Source organism: Rhinatrema bivittatum, chromosome 10 (genome assembly GCF_901001135.1).
Source record: "Rhinatrema bivittatum chromosome 10, aRhiBiv1.1, whole genome shotgun sequence".
Lineage (NCBI taxonomy): Eukaryota > Metazoa > Chordata > Amphibia > Gymnophiona > Rhinatrematidae > Rhinatrema > Rhinatrema bivittatum.
The window spans coordinates 66,162,809-66,187,446 of NC_042624.1; the positions used below are offsets into that span (position 1 = coordinate 66,162,809).

At 43.1% G+C, this 24,638-nt stretch overlaps 1 protein-coding gene across 2 annotated transcripts; it reads right to left on the reverse strand.

The window, feature by feature from the left end:
* Positions 1 to 1,303: 1,303 nt before the first annotated feature.
* On the reverse strand, positions 1,304 to 7,410 carry ARPC5 (actin related protein 2/3 complex subunit 5). 2 transcript variants are annotated; one of them, XM_029618496.1, is made up of 5 exons: positions 7,091 to 7,410; positions 3,942 to 4,014; positions 3,275 to 3,415; positions 2,733 to 2,909; positions 1,304 to 2,448 (listed from the first exon to the last, which is right to left on the reverse strand). In XM_029618496.1, exons 1-5 carry the CDS (start codon positions 7,228 to 7,230, stop codon positions 2,386 to 2,388), a joined length of 594 nt encoding a protein of 197 aa, XP_029474356.1. In that variant the 5' UTR covers positions 7,231 to 7,410; the 3' UTR covers positions 1,304 to 2,385. The 2 variants fall into 2 exon arrangements, with proteins under 2 accessions (XP_029474356.1, XP_029474357.1); XM_029618497.1 differs by lacking the exon at positions 3,275 to 3,415 and having other exon boundaries at positions 7,091 to 7,402.
* Between the last annotated feature and the right edge of the window lie 17,228 nt (positions 7,411 to 24,638).

Genomic DNA, 24,638 nt, shown 5'->3' on the forward strand with positions numbered 1-24,638 from the left:
AACAGTTCAGCTGACAGATACTAGGATCACCCACGGGATGCACGACAAACGCCTTGGGGTAGGTGAGGAGACCTGAAGACTTTAAAAGCAAGAGTAGTGGCCACTAGAGATGTGAATCGGAACTGAAATCCGAACCGATTCTGGTTCCGATTCACATCTCTAGTGGCCACACTTTAGAAGAACCTGTTGCTGGGAGTAGTCCATGGATCCAGCCCATCTCTACCTTGCTGAACTACCTGCTGGAAGCAGTCTGGAAGCCAGGAATACAGATTAACGTATTTTTCGCTCCATAAGACGCACTTAGAATTCAGAGCGGGAAAATTAAAAAAAAAAAAAAAAAAAAAAAAGTGCGCTAAACCAGGTCTGTTCCCGGGCGTCTGTGTGTCTTATGGAGCAAATTAGGGGAGGGCATAAAATGTTTTTTGTCCCCATCCCAACCCTTTATATTCAATTAACTACAACCCCCCACCCTCCTGACTTGTGCTCCTACCATGTGACAGGGACTGACCAATGGCACCAGTAGCCCCTGTGACATAGTAAGGGCAAAGGCTATCTGTGCCATTTTGAATACTGGCAGCCGACGGCGAGTGCAGGAGATTGCTCCTGGACCCCCGCTGGACCACCAGGGACTTTTGGCAAGTCTTGGGGGGGGGGGGGGGGGGGGAGGAGGAGGTTGTAGTTAGTTTTTTTTTTTAATATTCGCTCCATAAGACGCACAGACATTCCCCCCCCCACACACACACACACACTTTTTGGGTGGGGGGGAAAGTGTGTCTTATGGAGCGAAAAATACGGTAATTCTCCAGCTGGCAGAACTGACATAGAAAAAAAGGTTACAGTCATTCTTCATCTTCCTGCTTAGTGTGAGGGGGCAAGAATAGAGGGATCAGTTTCTCCTCTTCCTTAGGTCAAAAGGAAATCTGATTCTAAAACATGAAAATTAGTAAATTAAAAAAAGTGTTAAAATCTTTATTCACACTTTAAACCATAATTTTGCTTTTAATTTTTTTTTTTTGCTAATGGTGCTTTAGAAACAAGAATATGGACATCTTTTATTCCAAAAAAATCCCACTAAGAATAAAATATGTTCAAGAAAATAAACAAAATGAGAGCCATAAATAATAGAAAGAAGCAAGAGTGCTAAGATCACTCCTATTGTAAGCCACTGAGCTGGTGCTGCCATCACCAAGAACTAAGATGAAGGTGCACAGACCCAAACTGAATCCTTCACACCCACTACTACTATTCAGGCAGCCACACATATACAACTGTTATTCGTTTCTTAAAATAAAACAAGTATGAATACTTTTTTAAAAAATTTATTTTGCAAAAACATTTGCAGTTATCAATATTGGTATTTTTCTCAATTGCTGCACCACTTTTACCAAAGAATACTGTAAAAGGCAGCGTGTGTAAAACATTAGCATTTCCCCAGGTTACACTTCCAGATTCTTACTCAATGACAGTTACTTAAAGTCAGCTTCTAAGCTACTGCCACACTCAAGATCCAAGAGATGGCAGAGGGAAGAGGTACCTTATCTCAACACCTAAGATATTTGGGATCCCCAGTCCCTGCCACATTCAGGCTTCGTGGATGGAGGAGGGAATTTATTCTCCCAGCTCTTGCCATGTTCAGACTCACAAGGGTATTTGATCTCAGATCACTAAAGCCTAGGATCCCTGAAACAGTTAGTGTGAAGGGTTTCCCGTTTAAAATTTAATGTATTTGCTGTTACACTTTGCCACGGTACCCAAGCGACCATGTTCTGAACAACTCCTCAAGAGTTAGCAGAATGCAACCTAGAAAGGTTGCAACACCTCAAAAAATGGCATTTGAATTCTATGCATAAAAAAGGAATGTAGGGGAGGAGGAATAAAATTCTAAAATGACGAGATGAAAAACCAAGGGCATTAGAGGAAGTCTGAAGGCTCATTCCTTGCATTTCAAAACGTAACCTGCTAATAGGTGAGGAGACAGGCCTTTGAGGTTTCTGCCATAAAACACTGCTTGCTGTCAGAGTCAAATTGTCCTTAAGTTCTTGTTCAATCTCAGAGAATTAACTTGTGGGTTCCTGAGGTTTCAAAAGTGGCAAAAAAGTTACAGACAAAGCCAAGATCCCTGCACAGTACAAAAATTCTGAAATGCCGAGTACTTAATACTCTTGTTATAAACAACATTGCACTACTTGATTACTCTTAACCAAAGTAAAAAAAAAAAAAAAAGCATTATATCCATGTTATCTGCTCATACAATATATATAAAAAGGAAGCGAGCTGAGAGACAGAGAGAAGTGCTGCCCCCAGGGCAGCTGTGGCATTTGCTTCATTTGGTCTTTGTACCAGCAATTCCCACTCCTATGGAGGACCAACCACCTTATGCAAGGCTCAAACCGTTTTCCTGGAGGTCAAGACCCGGACAATGCATCCGACCCCTCCAGCTGACAGGGCCTGTGATGAAAATAAGAGAGCAGGTTAAAAGATACAGAACTAAACCAGAGGCAATGTAACCAGAACTAAAGAACAAAAAACTTCTTACAACAGCATCTTCTATACCATCTTCAAGAATGCTAAAGCAATCATCCCTGCCCAAGTCAGAAAAGAGATGGGGAGAAGGAAGAAAGGAAAACAGACAAAAAAGGGCTGCAACCTACCGAGATTGTGCTACTAGACATACATTATGATCTGATCATTAAGACTGCTTTCCAGGCCTTGAAAACAGGAAGAACTTGTACCTTTTCATGCCACTGCAGTAAGACAGCGCTACTGTTATCGGATGGGCTCTCGAAACCCTTGTAGATGTATTTCATCAGAAGGTCCACCCCACTCTTATCGAGAGACTGAACGGCCTTCTCAATCTCATTGGCTTTAAAGGCAACGAGGACTTTCAGCACCACGCTCTCAGCACGATCCTGGAACAGATCAAACCAACTATCACAGCCAGACCAGTGTTGCACAATAATATTGGGGCCAGGTCAGGGATGAATGACAGAATGCATGTTTCTCTATGCCACAGACTGAAGGTTTACCTCATACCAGAACTAAAATCTATTTCATGCTGTTTTACTTCCTTGGTTTACCACAGCTGTGTGGCAGCATAAATACCTATTTTAGGAATGGGATATATATCAGCAAGCAGTTAGTATAGCTGTGTTTAAAAAAGGATTGGATAAGTTCTTGGAGGAGAAGTCCATTACCTGCTATTAAGTTCACTTAGAGAATAGCCACTGCCATTAGCAATGGTAACATGGAATAGACTTAACTTTTGGGTACTTGCCAGGTTCTTATGGCCTGGATTGGCCACTGTTGGAAACAGGATGCTGGGCTTGATGGACCCTTGGTCTGACCCAGTATGGCATGTTCTTATGTTCTTAAGCATTAACACTTCTTCCCCACCTGGATACCCCAGAACTATGAGCTGTCATTTTAAAAAGAGAAAAGCCAGCATAAGGCCTGTATCTGCTATTCAGCACCAGAGAAAACTATTCTCTACAACTCCACTTCTTATTATTCCAGAGCCAAGTCCGTACTACTAAATGATATTACAGCTCAATCTTTCCCTAGAAAGTCAAACTGTGATAGTCACATTCCTGCCCATGAGCCCAGAGTGAACATGCAGACAAGCCACCATAAGAAATGTCAGCATATTAGATTGTTAAAGGGACAGTATTTTCCATTCTCTCTCCACTGCAGAGGCGATACACATTTGGGCACTAGGGAGGAAGGAAAAAAAAAAGTTCTGCTTCAGGAGTGGCCCCTGCTGGCACAGAATAGTTCATCCTAGGGGACTTCCCTTTCAAACCCTCTACAGCAAACAGTGCCTCAACCACTAAAGATGAGAAGATCAGAACAAAGAAGGCAATCCAAAGAGCAACCATATGTATGAACTTCACTATTACAGCAGCAGCAGGTTTTCATACTCAGCAGAGCTCCATCTATCTCACCTTTGCAGATTGATTCTTTGTGTTAATTGGGGGATTCTTCAATGCTGCCTGTAACGCAGCCATCATGTTTCCTGTAAAGCAGATTAAGGAAACCAGCAAAAAAAAAAAAAAAAACACCCCAAAAATCTACATCTGTTCTAGAGTAAGAATCAAAAGCAATACACTGGGATGCATGACCAGGATTAGAGAGGAGATAAGCATCTCAGAAACTCAACACTGACACAGGACGAAGAGTCTAGTGGTAATAGCAGCAGGCTGCGAACCAGGGAAGCCCAGAGTCAAATTACTCTTTTGTGATCCTGGGCAAGTCACTTCACCCTCTACTGCCTTGGGTACAAACTTACAAGCCGATACAGAAAGGTGCGTTCTGGCCAACACACTGCTTTGCCCAGATTTAAATGCTCATTTTGTGAGCGTAAACTTTACTGCCGATGAAGCAAGGAGTTTTATGCTCATAAAATGAGCATTCTAAAATGGGAGTACTACTAAGTACTCTTGCATGGAAATCCCATACAGATGACATTAAGCAGAGCAGGGTGTTGGCCTGGTCGATATTTTCTTACGGGCCGATTCAGTAAAGTCCGCGGGAGAGCGGACAAACGCCCACTCGCCTGTGCGCGCGATTCTGTATTTAAATTAGGTGGTGCGGTAGAAACGGGCAAAAGGAGGCGCTAGGGACACTAGCGCGTCCCTAGCGCCTCCTTTTGACCCGGAGCAGCGGCTATCAGTGGGTTTGACAGCCGACGCTCAAGTTTGCCGGTGTCGGTTCTCAAGCCCGCTGACAGCCACGGGCTCGGAAACCAGACGCCGGCAAAATTGAGCGTCCGGTTTTCAGCCTGACAGCTGCCGGCCCATTGTAAATTTTTTTTTTTTTTTTTTTTAACTTTTTTACTCTTTGGGACCTCCAACTTAATATCGCCATGATATTAAGTCAGAGGGTGCACAGAAAAGCAGTTTTTACTGCTTTTCTGTGCACTTTCCCAGTGCCAGCAGAAACTAGCTTGGCTGTACATTTTACTTTCTGTATCGTGCAGGCATACCCAATAGGGCCATCAACATGCATTTGCATGTTGAGGGCGCTATTAGGGGCCGCAGGTTGGACGCGCGTTTTCCGCCCCTTACTGAATAAGGGGTAAGGGAAAACGCACGTCCAAGGGCAGGTACTGTATCGGCCTGTTAGAGAGGGAAACCTAACTCAAGGGTCAGAGATTTAAGTTTCCAGTGCTACTGCACTGGAACTTAAAATCAGAAAAAAAAAAAAGTCAAACACTGTGGATAAGTACCAACTTTTCCAAGTGGCAGCAATGAACCTTGCCAGGTGGACAGTCAGTACTGATCAGTTAAGGAGCCACTGGCTGCAGCTATATGATCTTCCAGTGAGGGACCACCCCCTCCCTTCCAGCATTGTATTTATTGATTTATTTTCTGTTTTTCAGCACTTCAAAGCAGATTATATTACTATAGTATAGGTATTTCCCTATTCTCAGAGGGCTCACAAACTAAGTTTATACCTGAGGCAACTGAGGACAAAGTGACTTATCAAAGGTCAGCAACAATGGGATTTGAACCCTGGTTTCCCTGGTTCATAGCCTGCTGCTTTAAACACTAGGCTACTCCTCCCTTCAGAGTTAAAATATGCATCCGGCCTGGGCATACCTGCTTTGAAAATGTCATGAAACATGGAATATAAACTAAAAATTAAGTTAAAATTAGGTGAGAGCTAGCCAAGTGAGACTAGCTAGCAAACTGCAGTCATCATCATTTTTAGTTAACAAAAGCAAAGATTAGAACCTAAACAAACTAGAGACCACCTTCCTACATTCCCAGACTATTAACAAGCTAGAGAAGAATGCATCCAGTAACATCAAGTAAGAGCATTTCAATATATTGATCTTTCAGTGGGTGTGGGCAGAGCTCTGGATTGAATGAGAGAGGTTAAAAGTGACTTGAGCAGCAAAGATCAGTATATGCAGTACTTTATAAACATAAAATATAGCCAACTAAATAATTTTAGATACGTTTTACAAATATTAATAATCTAAAATTTAATTTCCCACTAAATTCTAGTTTCCCATTTTCTCTTACAAAACTAGACACTAATCCATTGAAGGAGGTGTGTGGAACAAAGCAAGCTATGGACACACAGACAAACTACCAAAATCTATAGATGCTGTCATACATGTGTCACAGGTAATACTGCAGTCAGCAACATGCTGGACACACAAAAAGAGAGCTCTTCCATCACTTTTATACCATTGGGAACCTGCAGAGGGAGACTGCTGCCAGTAACATATAAGCCAGACCCTAGTTACCCTGTCCCAATTGCTTTCGGGATCCTGCCTCCTTCTACAGGCCTTGATTTCCTTATTCTATTTCAAGCTTCCCAAAACTGTCCTGGTAACCTGTCAGTCATATCAGAAATTAACTTGTATACAGGTCCATTCTGGATATCCTGAAAACCCGACTAGCTATGGGGTCACTAGGTCAGGTTTGAGAAGCCTGAAGTAGAAAAGGAGCTCAAGATCTGCCGGAGGTAGGATTCTGAAGGCACATAGGTCAAATACAGGTGAGTGGAATTTAAAACTTCGACTTGAAAGCACTTGAGACGATACTGGACAGTTGCCTCTACCTGTTTTCCTTATAAGGTTAATGCTCTCTAAACAGGCAGATCGCTCATTTCCTCTCTGCCTTTAGAAACGGGAAGTGGTAGGCACTTCTCATTGGCTATGAAGCAAACAGGGGTATCCCTACAGACACTGTGAAGGCTCATCACAGAGCCAGACTTGTATGAAAAACAAATTGTGCTCTAAAACAAATACTCTAAAAATGCATCAAATTTACACGTGAACCACTTGTATTGCTGGGCTGTTCTTCCCCAGCCTTTTTTCCCCCCTAAACAACAAAACGTATAGAGAACACCGTCAATCATCCCCATAAATAATAGTCACTTCATAAAAGTTTCACTAGGAATATTAAACTACAAGATTTTCTTTAGACTTCCGAAGCGGAGAGTATGTAGCATTTACAGATCATCCCCTTTCCGGTGTACTGGCCTCGCAGCCCGGTGACCAGCGACTGACAGGCTCGGTACTGTCCCTTCTCTGCGACCCTGGTACTACTGATTATTCACACACACACACGAAGGATATCCCCGGATAGCGGAGTCCACCTCGCCCTCATCCGGCCCGGCCTGGCCCTCCCCAGCCTCCTCCTCGTCCACGAATTTATTCTCGTCGTATTCATCCACATCCACCCTCCGGAAGCGGGCAGACACCGTGTTCTTAGCCATGACGAGTAACGGAAAGGAGCGAAGACCGAACTAGACCGAACCGGCACTGGGTCCCTCCGGCCCCGCCCGTGACTGTCGCCACACCTTCACTTCCGCCTTTCGGCAAGCTCCGGGCGGTGCCCGCTGCCACCTTGCACCTGCGCAGAAGTTAGAAGGAACGAGGAAGCAGTTGGCCGTCATAGCGCCTGCGCACCCTAAAGAACGCGCGGAAAGGGGGTGGAGCGCTTCAAAAAGGAGCGGAAGGGTGGTGGGCAGTCGATATGCGCGTGCCTGTAACGTAAGCCTGCGTGCGGAGGAGAGGTGGAAAGGACCAGTGGGTGGGTGATGCGTGGTTGCGCAAGTGGAGAGCTGATGTTAATGTACGGGTTGTATAACGATGGTTCAGTTTTCCCGACGAGTTTAGGAGTACATTAGGATGGAGGTTGTTTGTTTTTTTTTTCTATTTATACACCAGACTTAGGCTTAGAGATATAAATGAAATGATCTGCTCGGGAGTTGTCGAGCACCATTATGCTGTGGCCTCCTTACATAAGCATAAGCCAGATATCAGCAAGGTTATACTGCTGCCCTAGGGTACAAGAGATGGAAGTAGAATGGAGAATGCTGGAAAGGGGTGGAGAGGAAGAGCAACCTCAGAGTAAATTCTTGGAATAGCACTAAGTGGGAGGATGAAGCGGTGATAACAATCAGCCGTGGGGTTAGGATTTACGGTGGTAATGATAAGAGCAGGGATACCAAAACTTCCCAAAGGAAGGGATACATAGAGAATTTTAAGTCACGGAGAGGGCTGGGGTGTGGCCCCTCTCTTCTCCCTTGGAGTTTAAGTTGGTTGAGTTGTGGTTAAGGAGGTTTTCACTCATCCCCTATGCTTTCTCAGTCTTCAGCTAAGGGGGGCCTAGTAGCCAATTCCTGTTCTGCTATCAGAGCCTAGCCTTCCTGTCAGTGGTGCTGATAAGCTTGCTCCTTTTCTCCTGGTGGGGCCTGGGAAATCCTGCCAGCGTTTCTGCTGCCAGTGATGCCAGGTGTGCAAAAAAAAATGTTCACAGGCTGGATCCTGTCACAGTAGGCAAAGGATTGTGGGCTGGAAAAATTAGTTCTGTGGACCTGGTTTGGTCCACAGGCTGTAGTCTGGGGACCCCCTGCTCTGAAACATGGCCCTACTGCAGAGAGAGGGCAAATTTAACTACTTATGAACCTATTGTAGGAGGCCTTGAGAACGTTAGAGTGATACAGCTAGAAAGAAATTTAAAAATAGTTTGGGGCTATTATCCTCCGGGTCTAGTGACTCATAGTGCATTACAGGGGGTCATCAAGAACTTTTCTTTATTTTATTTTAAAACATTTATAGCTGCTTATAACAAACTAGTTTCACAATTAAACACAAATTTCACAATTAAAAGCAACCACAGGAAAAAAAATATATTCTTCAATAAAAAATACAATCAAAGGATAAACTTCACAAAAGCAAGCACTTTGCTCTACCAATAAATTTGACCTTCCCAAACGCTTCTTCGAATAAGTAAGCTTTCGCTTGCCTCCAAAATATTTTTATATCATTAATCGTTTGCAGAGCACTGGGCAGGGAGTTCCAGATTGTGGGCCCGACTATGGAAAATGCCAGATTTCTGGTTTTCTTTAGTCTGTGCATGGCGGATAGAGACACACCCTGCTACCTGTTCTTGTGGCCAGATTTTTTATTTAAATTTTTATTTAAAGTTAACCATATTAGAGCTTGCTTTCTTGCTCATATTAATTCTTCTGTATTTCTGTGTTGCATGGTTTGAAATCTCTCTCTGTTTTTCCAAGCTATAGATATCGCTAATCTTTATTAAGTAACTAACCGTTTAATTTAAAAAAGGCTGGTATCTACAAGAGTTGTTTATTCCCTCCCACTCTGCCTGAAACCCAGCCACCCCTAGGGTGTTTTTTTCTTAAATAGTTCTTCCAAGGACTTAGATACCAACCTAACAACTTGTGAATTAGTCACTATTAGCAGAACGTCTTTGATTCTGTGTAACAATTGTGGTTCTTATGACAAAACAATAATATAATATAACTTGTAGAATAGCATAGCGCCTCCTAGTGGAGACACCATCATTACTTTATAGATTGCAACTATTGTTCCAGGTTGCAATCAATAATACTCTGAGCTTACTTTCAATGTGGAATATCAGAATAGAATTTCTTCATATAATTATTAGAATAGGAAATTAAACACGCTGTTCAGTAATCTCAGTTCAGTATTAACGAAGTTTGAGAGTATTAAAAGGATTAAAGACAGATTGAGAGGAAGGGCTAGTACAGGAATGCTGAGTTATAACATATAGAAACTAGAGAGAGAAACTGCAGTACTAAGTCCAGTTTTTTTTCTTTTCAAAAGTTCTCCCTCCCTCCCCCATGAGTGGCAAGCAAGAGTTAACAGAAAGACAGTAAAGGGGGGGGGAGGAGCAGTGTTTCTCAAAAGAAAAGAACTGCACCCAAGGAATTAATCCTTCAGTCAATAGGAACTGAAAGATAGCATTGTTTAACAAATCAACCAGAGACAATGGCTTGGCAAGGACTTGCTGATTCCTTGCAGATAGATACTATTTTTTAAAAATCTGTGCGCTGGCAATTCAAGCAATTGCTTATAAACTTAAATCTCAGAGAAATGGAGTCATTTTAAATGTGAGCCAAATTAATTTTGCAAGAAGTGAACATTTCACATGAAATCCACACAGCAATTGTTGAAATTTCAGTACGGTTTTAACATAAGGTTCTGCATACACTTTGTGGGGGAAAATACTCTCAAAGTATGCAGATTTTTTGTAACTGAATTCAAAGACTAATAGAAACCATTTTTTCCAAATTTGTACTGTTTGTTAAGAGAAACCATTTTTTCCAAATCTGTACTGTCTGTTCAGTTACCCTGTTTAATCTGGTCTGCAATAGGTCATTGAAGTGTATAATTAAATCAATTTTTTCATAGTGATATTTTCTTGCTTGTAACGCAGGAGTATAATTAAATCCTTTTTTTCATAATGATATTTTCTTTGCTTGTAACGCAGGAGTGCAGCTGCCTGGCCCAAGGTCTTATACGCTGATTTCTTGGAAGACCTGTGGTCATAGCCACTGCTCATGGCACTCAACTCTATTGCTGCCACACCTAGTTCTTTGTTTCTTTCTGTAATGGGAAAGGCTTGAATCCCTTTCAATAATTCCTCCCTTGTGAGATTTCCATGTTCTAGGTGAAATCCCATGCTGACCGCGGCACATAAATTGTTACCGGGAGTAGTGGTTTGAGATGGTAATTTACCTGGACAAATTGATGATGCAGAATCAATGACTGTCTCAGGCAATGGCAAATGGGGGTACAGGGAGTGGTTGGTGGGGGAAGGGGGTTGCAGGCAAGATGGAGGAAGGCTAGTTTTTCTGACCTCAGTGTTTTCAGTTTCCTGGGGCCTTTTCTCTGAGGTGGACGCAGAGGAAGCCACAGGAGCCATGTGAGTGTGTGTCCCCAGATGTTCTATTTCATTTTCTGTCCCCCTTTGTTCATGGTTCTTTTCTGTGATGGGGAAGGCTTGAAGTCCTTCCAACAATTCTTTTTCTGTAAGGTTTTCTTTCTGCTGAAATTCAATGCTAATCGTCCCACCCAGGCCAGGTTGTGGCTCAATTGTTCTGAAGGACTGCTTTTCTAAAGAGGTGTGAATGGGCTTGGGTGTAGGTATGGAGAGCTGATACCAAGAATTTGCTGTCTCTGAGGGAGACTGAGCATAAGATGGGGGAAGGGTATTCTGATTGAGTCTGCCTGCTTCTAAAAGCACATGGTTTGAAACTGCTGTCTTTAAACTTTTTTTTTCTATGTGTTCGATGGCCTCTGTACATTTTTGCCAGATTAATCTTTGCTTTATGGGAGCTCTGGGAGCCGTATGAAGACAATTGCCGATTAAAATCCAGTTCTGGGTATTTAGAGTTCCAGCCTCCATTGAATACCAAGGGCAACGGCAAGCTATTTCACTTATTAATTTTTCTAAGTCCCCCAGGCTGACTTGCGCTATTTCTTTTCTTCTGGTGATGAAATAATGATTATTGATGATTTTCTGCAGCTCCCTGGCATGTAGCCTCTGCTGTACAGTCAAATCATTGCTCATGCTCACGAATGTGGGGAACAAACTTGCTGAGAAATACTTTAAAATTTACTAAGAAGTACTTTTTTAAAAAATATGACCAGCCGAAATGAGCATGGAGTTTATCATCACTGTCGGGCTCACCAGATGTTGAATATGGAGGCATAGAACACACTTGAGGCAGCTTTCATCGCAGGCAGGAAGAGAAGGGGTGAGCCCTCACAAGGCTCTTCCTTTTATTGTACATTCATACAAAGGCAGATGATGTGTCATTACATGATTGGCTACTTTCCCATAGCAACAGACGAGTCCCTACACTATTGGCTTTGGCTCAGGGGGTGTGCACGGATCATCTCATTGGCTGCTGAAATCTATACCTCCTGACTTTGTCCTGCCTCTGACTAGGGAACACCCAGCCCCTCTTTCAGGCTAACAGGATTAATTATAAGCCAGAGAAATACATGAAGTCAGGTATCCTCTCCTTGGCAGAGACTTAAGCACAAGTGATGCTTTTATTCAGGCAAAGGTCAGGGAAGTTAGTGTTTAAACCCCAAATTGGCCTGCTGGCAAAGCTTATATTTCCCACACAAGGCCTGCCATTTGGAGACTTAAGGGATGTTCAGTTTACTTTCAGCTGACTCATCTTAAAGTGGAATTTCTCAATTTTCAGAAAACCTCCCCTTCCTGGTAGCATCCAGAATATCTCCCCCAGCTCCCTCAGAGGATTCAGAAACCCAAGAATAAATAGTTTACAGTAGGATTTGGTAGAACAAGACATGTGACACCCAATTTTCTGAACTGTGCAGCAACCTGAATATCCACCCCCACTTCCACAAAGAAGTCAAAATTCCAGGATTCAGAAACCCAGAAATAAATGGATTACAGTGGGTTCTGGCAGAATAATGCCTCTGATGAAAAGATATCCACTTTCCCCACTTTTACCCTTTCTGCAATGAATAATGAAGAAGCTCCAGGAATGGAAAATGAGATGATGTTTGAAAGGGATGTATTCACTCAGTATACCCAGAAACCCTTAAACATCAAAGATCATACAAGAAAGCTGATTCTGCTGGGAGTGTCGGTCATCAGAGAAACCAATTTGGGAAATACTTTTGATGGGACACACAATTTAATGCCTTCTGGGAACATCAGCCAGTAGAAATACCAACCAGATAGTGTAATTATAGAAGAAAATAGAGACTCCAATATCAATGTTATCCATCTGGGGACCAATGGCCTTGCTAGACATGGTATCCTTACAGTATAAAAAGATTTTCAAAATTTAGGGAAGAAAATGGCAAAGTCCACTCAGTATACCCAGAAACCCTTAAACATCAAAGATCATACAAGAAAGCTGATTCTGCTGGGAGTGTCGGTCATCAGAGAAACCAATTTGGGAAATACTTTTGATGGGACACACAATTTAATGCCTTCTGGGAACATCAGCCAGTAGAAATACCAACCAGATAGTGTAATTATAGAAGAAAATAGAGACTCCAATATCAATGTTATCCATCTGGGGACCAATGGCCTTGCTAGACATGGTATCCTTACAGTATAAAAAGATTTTCAAAATTTAGGGAAGAAAATGGCAAAGTCCATTGCCTTTTCAAAAGTATTACCTGTTCATGGAAAGGGGAAGGAAAGGTGCTGCCATATAGATAAATTCAACGTCTGGCTCAAAACATGGTGTAAAGCAAGTGGTTTTGGTGGCTGGGGCCATGTATGCAGCAGTAAAAGTTGTAATGGATGGTCTGAATTTGTCCTTGACTAGAAAGAGGATACTTTTTTTTATATCTTTGTTTTACACAAGAAGGGATACAAAAACAGCAATTGAATACAAAAGGTATACCATAACATGACTAATGAGAACAATACAACAATGGTAAGCAGAGCAAAGTCACCATGAGACTCCATAATATCTCAATCTTGTGTTAAAACTTTTTCTCACTTTTCCCTCACTAACATTTATACAAACTCAATCATTGACTCCACAGTCACATGATCAGACTCCATGCTGCATTATGACTGGTAAACCAGAACCATTAAAAAGACAGTTTAAGTGCAAGTTATACAGAGAGCATCCTATTAAGTATATTTTCCATTTGGTGGAATATCCATTAGCTAATAACGTCTGTCCAAGTGCCAAGGGTAACAGATTGCACGTCAATTCCCATAGCTTCATATATTCTGCTGATACTCGCCATTTGGTAAAGTTAACATCTAACCTTTCTATTTGTATCCAATCTGTAAGTTTTTGATACCACTGTGATGACATAGGACTTACTGGTTTGAGCAAATTTAAGAGCACACATGCTTTAGCCAGCAACATCACAATATATAAATATTTCACCACACTCTTGGTTGAAGTGGAAAGCCGTAGAGCCAAGTAATAAAAAGTCCCCAGTAAATGGTGGCTTTTGCTGAATGATGTTTTCAATAACGCTAAGCACTACTTTCCAAAATGAATAAATAACCAGACATAGGATAAATTTATGAATTAATGTACCCCATTCACTATGGTACTTAAGACAGGCATCTGTCTCCTGGATATGCATTTTATTGGCACGCACATAACAATATACATCATGGGGCGGATTTTAAGAGCCCTGCTCGCGTAAATCCGGGCGGATTTACGCGAGCAGGGCCTTGCGCGCCTATTTTCCATAGGCCCGCCGGCGCGCGCAGAGCCCCGGGACTCGCGTAAGTCCCGGGGTTTTTCAAGGGGGCGTGTCGGGGGCGGGGGCCAATCAGCGCTGCATTTTGGGGGCGGGTCCGGGGGCGTGGTTTCGGAGCGGTCCGGGGGCGTGGTTTCGGAGCGGTCCGGGGGCGTGGCCGCGCCCTCCGGAACCGCCCCCGGATCGCGTCTCTGCGCGCCAGCAGCCCGCTGGCGCGCGTGGATTTACGTCTCCCTCCGGGAGGCGTAAATCCAGGGATAAATGTAGGGGGGGGGGTTAGGTAGAGGAAGGGAGGGGAAGGTGAGGGGAGGGCGAAAGGGAGTTCCCTCCGAGGCCGCTCCGATTTCGGAGCGGCCTCGGAGGGAACGGAGACAGGCTGCGCGGCTCAGCGTGCGCCGGCTGCCCAAAATCGGCAGCCTTGCGCGCGCCGATCCAGGATTTTAGCAGATACACGCGGCTACGCGCGTATCTACTAAAATCCAGCGTACTTTTGTTTGCGCCTGGTGCGCCAACAAAAGTACACGCTCGCGCTGTTTTATAAAATCTACCCCCATATGTAAAAGTTTGTATTGTAGTTTGATGAGTGTACCTGAGCCTGAAAACCAACCCAGAATCCTCTGCTCTCTTAGCATATGTGACCTCAAAGTGACTTGCTGAGCCTGACCTACAAGAATTCCCAGGACAGGCTGTTGAAGCTGTGATGCCTAATTATAGGGTCATAAGAACATAAGAAAATGCCATACTGGGTCAGACCAAGGGTCCATCAAGCCCAGCATCCTGTTTCCAACAGTGGCCAATCCAGGCCATAAGAACCTGGCAAGTACCCAAAAACTAAGTCCATTCCATGTAACACAAAGCAGAAGCCAACGGAGGGAACTTCAGGCTATACTGTCATAATAAGAGGCACTATTCTCAGAAGTATCTGAAAACACAACTTCAGATGTGTTAATTACCCTGACCAGCAAGATTCTAACAGAACAAAGGACTATCTAGAGAGTGATGGTAAATGGGCCCCATCTTGGAGAAATACTCAGGGGTAGCCAGGGATGATCTTATCATGCTGTTGACATGACAACCTATGTAAATTATCCTCGAGGTAGTCACACACTCTAGAATCTTCTAACCCAGTACAATATTGTATGTTATCTATTTTATTTATTTATTTATTATTTATTTAAAATCTTTTCTATACCGTCGTTAAGCGGGTGCCATCACAACGGTGCACAAAAACTATGTTGTATAAAGTGTTTAGAATGCTAACTCTTAAACAGGTGCCATCAAAAATACTGTAACATAATATCATAATAAATGCTATTTGGTGAGTGTTATAAGTCATGTCCAGTTTTTCTAACTCTGTTATAAGATTGGTGTTACTTAACTTTAGTTCTTTGAAGTTTAAGATAAAGGTGGAGATTAGAATATAGGAGAGAAGACACACTTTAAGAAGGAAGGAGTGTGTGTGTGTGGGAGTTTGCTTGACCGCAACTAACAGTTCCCTGGGTTCTACTCTCGATTCTCTTTGTGGTATGCTTGCTTAAATAGCCATGTTTTTAAATTCTTTCTGAATGTTTTGATGTCTCTTTCCAATCTGATTTCCACCAGCATGGTGTTCCATATTATAGGTCCTGCTAGGGATAGGGCTCTGTCCCTTACTTGTGTTAATGCCAACTGACCTGCGCCAAGAAATATGCTCAAAAAGTTTCAAACAAAAACTCAAAACATGGCTTTTCACACAGGCCTACACCTAATAATACACCCCGGCTCCCTAGCCCTCCTCAATCAAACTCATTCAATCTTTTCTTCAGCCTCTACGCATAACGCTGTTCTTTATCCTGTACATATCACCCTGCACTGTTATATCTTCACACCGTTGTACGTTATCCTGTATATATTTTTCCTGTACCGTTATCCTTAAAACATCCTATATATTAATGATTCTACCCTGTAAATCTATTATATAATTTCTTAAATAATGTTGTCCCCTAGTTTACTCCCATTTATTCCAGCGAGTTTCTTGTCAAAAGTCTTTGGCGTAATGTTCCTGTTCAATGTACACCAACGTGATATCTTTGATGAATGCCGGTATATAAAAACTGTTAAATAAATAAATAATAAATAAGTGGTTAGGAGAAATAAAAGCCACAGAAAGGAGAAATAGGGGAGAGGAAGGGAAAAAGAGGGGGAAATGAAAAGGGGCAAAAGAGTGAGGGGAAAGTGGGCCTGGAGAAGAAGGGAAAGCAATGGCAGAGGAAAGGGTGTGAGGAGGCATGAAAGGGGAAAGGGATAAGAGGAGCAGGGAAGAAAGATTGATAGCAAGCAAGGGAAGGAAAATGATTAAAGGGAGGAAAAGGAGAATATGATAAGAGTGAAGGAAAGAGATAAGGGGACAGGAAAAAGAAAGGAGGGAAGATAGGAAAAAGTAAAGGATGGAAGAACAATGAAAAGAGAATGTAGGGGGAATAGGGAGAGGAGCAGAGGAAAGGCAAAGAGGGGAGGATAGGGCTTAAAGGGACAGGGAAGAATGAGAAAAAGAAAAGACGAAGAGATGAGATTAGTAAAAGAACAGAAGAGTTTGGGGAGAATGTAGAAGAGAGGATGAGGAAGGGCAAGGGAACAGAAAAGGCAAGAGATAATGAGAGAGAAGCAGAGGAACAGGGAATAGGGATGTGCATTCGTTTTCAACGAAACAGACAATGGCAATGAAATTGTCTTTTTCATCTTGTTTCAGGATCACCACTAAACGAAAAAAATGATGAAATTTCGGAAAAATTAGTATTTTGTGCTAACGGGACTTAGGCCTAGATTTACCAACGTCACAGAGCTCCCTGAATCGCACGCTAACGGGGGGCGGTCCTGCGAGGCACACCGTTAGCCCCCGTTTGGCAGCGTATTTTCAATGCGCTATTTTTACCCCTTATACAGTAAGGGGTAATAGCGTGTGGAAAACGTGCGGCGAACCCCCCCCCCCCCCCCCCGAAACTAATAGCGCTCATCACATGCAATTGCATGTGATGAGCCTATTAGGTATTCACCCACAATACAGAAAGCAAAATGTGCGGCCAAGCCACACATTTTACTTTCAGAAATTAACTCCTGCCAAAGGCAGGAGTTAATTTCAGATGGCACTGGGCAAGTTTACAGAAAAGCAGAAAAAACTGCTTTTCTGTACACCCTCCGACTTAATATCATAGCGATATTAAGTCGGAGGCCCCAAAATTAAAAAAAATAAAAATCTTCTAAAAAAAAAAAAAATCTGCCTGCGGCCCGTGGGTTAGAAAACGGATGCTCGATTTTGCCGGCGTCCGTTTTCCAAACCCATGGCTGTCAGCGAGTTCGACAACCGACACCGGTAAAATTAAGCGTCGGCTGTCAGACCCACTGACAGCCGCCACTTCCACCAATAGGGAGGCGCTAGGGATGCGCTAGTGTCCCTAGCGCCTCCTTATTAGCGTGGGCCCTAATTTAAATTCCGCATCGCGCGCCCAGGAGAGGTGCCTGGGCGCGCATTGGGAGAGCGGACGCTCGCCTCGGAGCGCCGGCTCTCCCGCGCAGTTTACTGTATGGGCCTGTTTGTTAGCTAGAGGTATGGTTTTGCATTTCCATTGGCTGCCCCTTAGTTACTTGTTTGTGTTGCCAAGGTTAAAAGGTGGTATTGGTAGGGGGATGGCCAGTGCCTGGTAACAAATGTAAATAAACAAGTGGTATAATAATACCATCATATTCTAGTCAGAATAAGAAAAAGCATGTAATGCAAATGTACTTTTTAAAATTTGCCAAACCCTTTGTGTTTTAGGAAAGGGGTCCTGGCATTTTAGGATATGCATACTTTTAATTTCCCTGGTATCTGTCCATGTGTTTGGGTGAGGGGGCAGTAACTAGTGAGAGGGGAAGTGACTGGAGTGAATGTATGGGGTGACAGGTGGGAGAGAGACTGGATAGAGTGATGACGTGAGAGAGGTAGCCTGGTATGTGTGTAGGGGTGTAACTAGTGAGAGGGGGAGTGACTGGGGTGACTGTATGGGGTGACAGGTGGGAGAGAGACTGCAGTGGTAAGAGGTGGTGAATGGGGTGACAGGAGAGAGATTGGTTGGGGTTGTGACTGGTGAGAGAGAGGCAGCCTGGTGTGTGTGGAGGTGACTGGTGAGAGGGGGAGTGACAAGTCACCCCACACCCACACCAGGTTGAATTTCTGTTTCTAGTCACCACCCCAACTAGTCTCTCTCCCACCTGTCACCCCATATATTCACCCAAGTCACTGACCCTCTCACCAGTCACACACACCCCCACCCACCCCAATACACAGACTCACACCAGGGGAATTCAAAGTCTGCATATCCCAAAATGCCATGTCCCCTTTCCTAAAATACAAAGGGCTTGGCAAATTATAAATATGATTTGCATTGCATGCTTTTGCTGACTAGAACTTGATGCTATATTATTACATCACTTGTTGTTTACACTTGTTACCAGGCACTGGCCATCCCCACACAAACACCACCTTGCAACATTGGCAACACAAACAAGTAACTAAGAACATAGCCAATGGGAATGCAAACCATATCGCTAGCTAACGAACCGCACCCTAGTTGACACTTTTTAACTTATTGGTAACATTTTTAGTTAGTGCGCACTAACAATAGTTAGTTATTACGCACTCACCAACCAGTGTTTCTCCCACCTGTCACCCGGTTAGTGTGCACTAACTCCAAAATTAGGGAAACCCGAAATAAACACCTCCCGAACCATTTTACAAACAAAATCAAACAGATAATGATCCAAAACAAAAACGACATGAAAAAAAATCAGTGCACATCCCTAATGATAGCACACAGAAGAAGAAGAGAAGAGGTGATAAAAAGTGTAGAAGAGGGAAGAGGATGGGAAAGAGGAGTTAGATGAAAAAATGGAGAGAAAAGATATAAATGGGGGGAGAAAAGGGAGAATTTAGGGAATAAATGAGGTAAAGAAGGGCTAGAAATTCTAGTTTTTAGTTTAGTTCTGCCCTGCTACCTCCTATTTAAGTTTAGTTCTATCCTGCTACCTCCTATCATCTGTTGCTTGTAGTTCAGTCCCAGTAGCCTCAAGCCCCGATATCTAGTCTCAAAATCATCAATGATGCTTCCTGCTCACTGTCCTCCTCTGAAATGCTGCTGTTTCCAGGTTACTCAGCCCTTTATAAGCAGCCACTGTGACATCATTGTGACATCACACCAGAGTGGGAGAGACTATCTGAGCCTGGGAGGGGACAGAGGAGGATGTATTCCCAAGTAGGCTCACTGTTATTCTGTAAAGTAATAAGAAAACTCTGAAATAGATTTTTATACTCCCTGATCTCCCATCTGTACAGTTTTCTCTGTCTCTCTGTATCTAAACACTGGTGTCCCTCTTTGCCAGGTTTTACATGGTTTAGGCTCATGCTGACATCACAGAACAGTGCTGGTGTCATTGATGGCAGTTGTATACACCGCTGATATGCCATTATCCCAGCTCCATGTATCTGGCTTTTCTGAGTTTGGTTCACATCTGTGAAAAATAAGGATTCTCTCTCGATTGTCTCTCTCCCTTCTCATGTCCTTATCAGTGAGGAGGTGTACAGCAAAATCCACAGATTCATAGGACTCTAACAGCAGCCATAGTGTGAATGTTTCTACAATAACTCGTGGAGCTGGACTGCTCTTTTCTCCTAGGTCCAGCTCATTTTACTAGGCTACCTTTTAAAGTTTTTACCAACCTGAGCTAGATTTGGACTGGTTATCTAGAGATGAAGGGCTCTGTTACAGTCAGGATTCCCTCTTGAGCTATCCATTTATACCTTGTATAAAAATGATAGAACAAACAAAATATTGTTTACAGTAAATGTGAAAAATAATACACCAGCAGGTCCTTAAACCCTTTGTTTTTTTTGCATTTAATGGGTACACTGGCCAGTATGGGATGCAATCAATCTTGTTATGTAAGCTAACAGTTTAGTAATTATTCCTCTGTTTCTAGCAGGATATTTTTAGCTTATGAATAAGAATGGTTCAGTGAACTGTAAAAAAATATCTTTCACGTAGCTTAAGAAGGATTCACCTTGGCTCTTCCCTCAATTGCATTGCCAAGGGACCCATCTGCAGAGATTTGTGGGGAGGTAAAATGTAGTAGGGAAAAACTGTATTCATATTGCTTTTTTGTTGTTGTTGCATTTTTAAATTTCATTTTGCTTTGCATACATATATAAAATTGATTTTATGCACATAAAGTCATGAAATGAAACAAAACGAAGACACATCCCTAAGAGGTAGAAGAGACAGAGGAGGGATCTTGAGTGTCTGCTCAATCATATGAAACTTTAAAGGGCCAAACCAGCAGAATGCAAGCCAGTGGTCAGGTGGTGATGGTACAGCTGCACCAGACTGGGATAACCTCCACAGGGAGTAGCCATTGTTACTAGAGATGTGAATCGGAACTGAAATCCGAACCGATTCTGGTTCCGATTCACATCTCTAATTGTTACAACCCTAATATTTGACTATTGGCTGCATCAGACTTCCAAGAGGGTTGCGGTAACCAGTACGGAGCAGGGTCAGTGCATGGGTATTAGGTGCCCTAGGCCAATCAGGCCCTCACCTCCTCCTCCCTTCCCCCCTCCCAGCCATTCTCCTACACATATAATTAAAAATTATGCATTTATAATAATACATTTTATATGAAAAAGGACATTCAAAGTATAGTCTTCTGAGGTAAAAATATCTTTTACAAAAACATGTACATTATATTTACATGCATTGCTGTGCTGCCAAACAGAAAACCCTGCAAGAAAGATACTTGGACCGATATGGTATTAGGCCTATTGTAACATGTTGGGTGTGGGCTTGGCCCTCAAAAGGTCATGAATAAACTGAATTACAATTACAATATAGTAAACCTCCCATACCAGAACAGTATTACGGTAACTGCCAGCACTCAAACAGTAAGAGCCCTACCTATGAAAAGCAACACTGCAAATATTATATCAGGCTCTAAAACACCAGTACACTTCCTATTGGGAAAACAAAACAAGCTAGGCTGCTATAGATCTCGACACAGAAATTACATGCTAGCAGAATACCTCACCTTGATCACATGTGCAGAACACACCCAGACCCTCACCAAATACAGAACAAAGAGTCCACAAAGTATAAATAAAAGCGTGCAGACAAAAACTGGACTGGAAACCGCAACAAGCCATAATCTGGGCCAGAAGCACCCTCCACTCACCCTCTTTTAGTTTCTTTACATAAGAAGTTCTAGATATGTTTTCCATGCACCACTGCTTTTAAACAGTTCCAGACCACAACTGGGGCAGCCTCTCCATTATCGTTAAGGTCTAAATAATCTTGAATGTCAACACTAAGTTGTTCAATGAAGGTTTCACCCTCCAGGGGAGCGTCATGTAACCGCCAATACCTTTGACCCACGGCATAACTCAAGAAAGAAATTGTGAGCCACACAGGAGCATGGTCGGACCATGTCACAGGCTCTATAGCCGTCTCCATTATCCGATTAATGACCCCCTTATCAACCAAAAAGAAATCCAAGCATGAATATGATTCATGAGGAGAAAAAAAAGTAAAACTCCTAGATTTAGGATTATGAGCTCTCCAGATGTCTACTACATTCCCCTGAGACATTAATAGTTTTAGGGCATCTCTGGAATGCTTAGACCCATGGCTGCGACCTGAAGAGTTATCCAAGACAGGGTTCAAAGTAACATTAAAATCACCCCCAATAAGCAGAAACCCTTCAGCTTTCTCCTGTAAAAGAACTCCAAGGGAGTAAAACAAAAAAGTTCCCTTTGAGAATTAGGGGCATATTAATGTATAAGTTTCACCACCTATTACGAGAATAAGAATGATATATCTCCCACGAGGATCAGAATAACAGAATTTATATTCAAAGATAACATCCTTTTGAATCAAAATACCCACCCCAGCATATTTTGCTAAATGAGAACTGGCCACCCAATACCTGAAAGGAAATTTATCAGAGCGCATCAAGGATTCATGCCTATGTTTTAGGTGTGTCTCTTGTAAGAACACTATAGTGGCTTCAAGCCTGTCCAGTTCTTTATAAAGGAGGTGTCACTTCCTAAAAGTCTTTAGACCCTTTACATTTAAGGATACAATCTTAAAGGAAGCCATGAAATACATATTAGAAAAAAATAAAATAACTATGGCACCATTGATATAACTGAGCACCCACCCATACCACCCCAACTAGAAATCCAAGTGCTAACTTGACCTCTGAAAAAAGTACATGAAAAAGAAAGGAAAACCCTGTTCCCCCTTTTCCCCCCATTCCCTCAACCCTCCCCCCCCCTCCGCAAATCCAAAATAACCAAACAAACTATGAGCATAATATAATGCTATGATGCAATAACTTATGAACTTAGGCAAAAGCCTTCTCTTATGGCAAAGAAAATGTCTTCAACCCATGAAATAAAAATGTTACCAGAAGAGGCATAATGCAAAAAAAATTAATTTTTTTTTAAGTCTCCACTGCAGCAGCCTCTCAAGCAAAGCCATTCAAAACTGTTCCAGAAACCATAGAATGTTAATAATAAACTCCCCCGTGGTTCAGGTTGCATCCTTAAATGAGGTTGAGCCCTCAGGGTTCCCCTGCAGCCGCCCGCCGCCCTTCTCAACACGCTGCCAAAGGGGAAATTCCTCTCAAGGCTGCAGCAGCACTTTCGAGTTAGGCCGGCCAATGGTAACGGAAAATTCAGTATCCTGTAGAATCACTGAGGCTTCTTCCAGTGTCTTCACCCGATGCGAAATTCCATGAAGAGAAAACTAAAGTCCAAAGGGGTGAAGCCATCGGTATCAAACATTTTCTTTTCACAGCAGACTTGTTATCTCTCGTAACTCCTGTTGTTTTCATAACTTAGTGGGCGAGATGTCAGCAAAGATGGCAATCTCTTGTCCCTCCCACTGCCAAGTCATTTGCTTCTGAGCAATGTTATAGATTTGCTCCTTGATAGCATATGAATGAAAACATGCTATTATGTCCCTGGGTTTGTTTACCATTTTTGGACCTAATGAACAATACGCTCTCTCCAACTTAACGGGGAGCTGCTGAGCATTATTGGAGCTATTCCCAGAGGAAAGCAAGATTTGGCAGATCTGGGTAACTACTGCGACATAGTCTGAATACTCTGAAGGCTTGGTACGCTGAGGAAACCCAAATTGCTCCTGTGAGACCTGTTTTCGATATCCTCCAATTTGTCAGATAGAAACGTGCAATCTGCCTGCACGGCAGCTTGCTCTTTCTGCAATCGCTTCCAGTCCACTGCCTGTGAGTCAACTCGTAGATCATTTTCATTGATCCTGAGTCCTAGGTCTGAGATCTCTTCTTTCATTTCAGACAGCAGAGCCATCATTTCCTGCTTATATGATTTGATGTCTTGCCGCAGATCACAGAGCCAACTGCAAAATTCTTCCCGAGTAGGTAAATTGGTGCCTGTAAAGGGAGGCCCTCCCTCAGGGCCTGCTTCTGGCTCAATACCATCACCTACCGCCATGTTCTTTACTGACATTGTCAAGCGGCAGGGCTCAATTCTGGTAAGTATATCAAATAATTACAGACATATGCTCAGGATATCATTTAGATTAGCTCGCCTGATGGAGAAGCTCAGTTTCAAGCTGCTAACCACAGTGATGGCATAATTTCATCCAACCCTGCTACGCCAAATTTTGAATAAACTGACAAAGACACTCTTATCAGACAGAGAGGTATATAGATGAGACCTTCAGGGACATAGTAGTCAAGTCCCAATTTCAGACTGGCAGCCCTGGTGCTGCCTTGAAGGAAGAGGGTCTTATGATGGGAGAGCACCAACCAGGTGCAGCAGGAAAAGGATCCTGTAGCAAGGACCTGCTCTCCAGGTGATGCATTGTCCTTTCGCACTGAGGATATCTCCCCAAGGCCTACTGCCCGGGAGGGAAGGGTTAGGACGGCCGTCATAGTTGGTGATTCGATTATTAGGAATGTAGGTGGCTGGTGGGCGTGTGGATCGCCTGGTAACATGCCTACCTGGTGCGAAGGTGGCGGACCTCACGCATCACCTAGATAGGATTTTAGACAGTGCTGGGGAGGAGCCGGCTGTTGTGGTACATGTGGGCACCAACGACATAGGAAAATGTGGGAGGGAGATTCTGGAAGCCAAATTTAGGCTCTTAGGTAGAAAGCTTAAATCCAGAACCTCCAGGGTAGCATTCTCTGAAATGCTCCCTGTTCCACATGCAGGTCACCAGAGGCAGGCAGAGCTCTGGAGTCTCAATGTGTGGATGAGACAATGGTGCAAGGAAGAGGGATTCAGTTTTGTTAGGAACTGGGGAACCTTTTGGGGAAGGGGGAGTCTCTTCCGAAGGGATGGGCTCCACCTTAACCAGGGTGGAACCAGACTGCTGGCACTAACCTTTAAAAAGGAGATACAGCAGCTTTTAAACTAGAACAAAGGGGAAAGCCGACAGTCGCTCAGCAGCGCATGGTTCGGAGAGAGGTATCTTCAAAGGATACTAATGATGCATCAGAATTAGGGCATCCCGACAGTGAGGTTCCGATAATTAGAAAAATAGTCCAAGTGCCTGTAACTAAAAACTCA

What these genes read in the sequence shown, in the direction of transcription:
- ARPC5 (XM_029618496.1), bottom strand. Translation starts at nt 7,230, where the DNA reads ATGGCTAAGAACACGGTGTCTGCCCGCTTCCGGAGGGTGGATGTGGAT. An exon ending in GTGGACTCCGCTATCCGGGG is followed by an intron (nt 4,015 to 7,090) that starts ATATCCTTCGTG and finishes AATCTGCTTTAC; the next exon opens with AGGAAACATGATGGCTGCGT. An exon ending in TACTGCAGTGGCATGAAAAG is followed by an intron (nt 2,449 to 2,732) that starts GTACAAGTTCTT and finishes TTTTCATCACAG; the next exon opens with GCCCTGTCAGCTGGAGGGGT.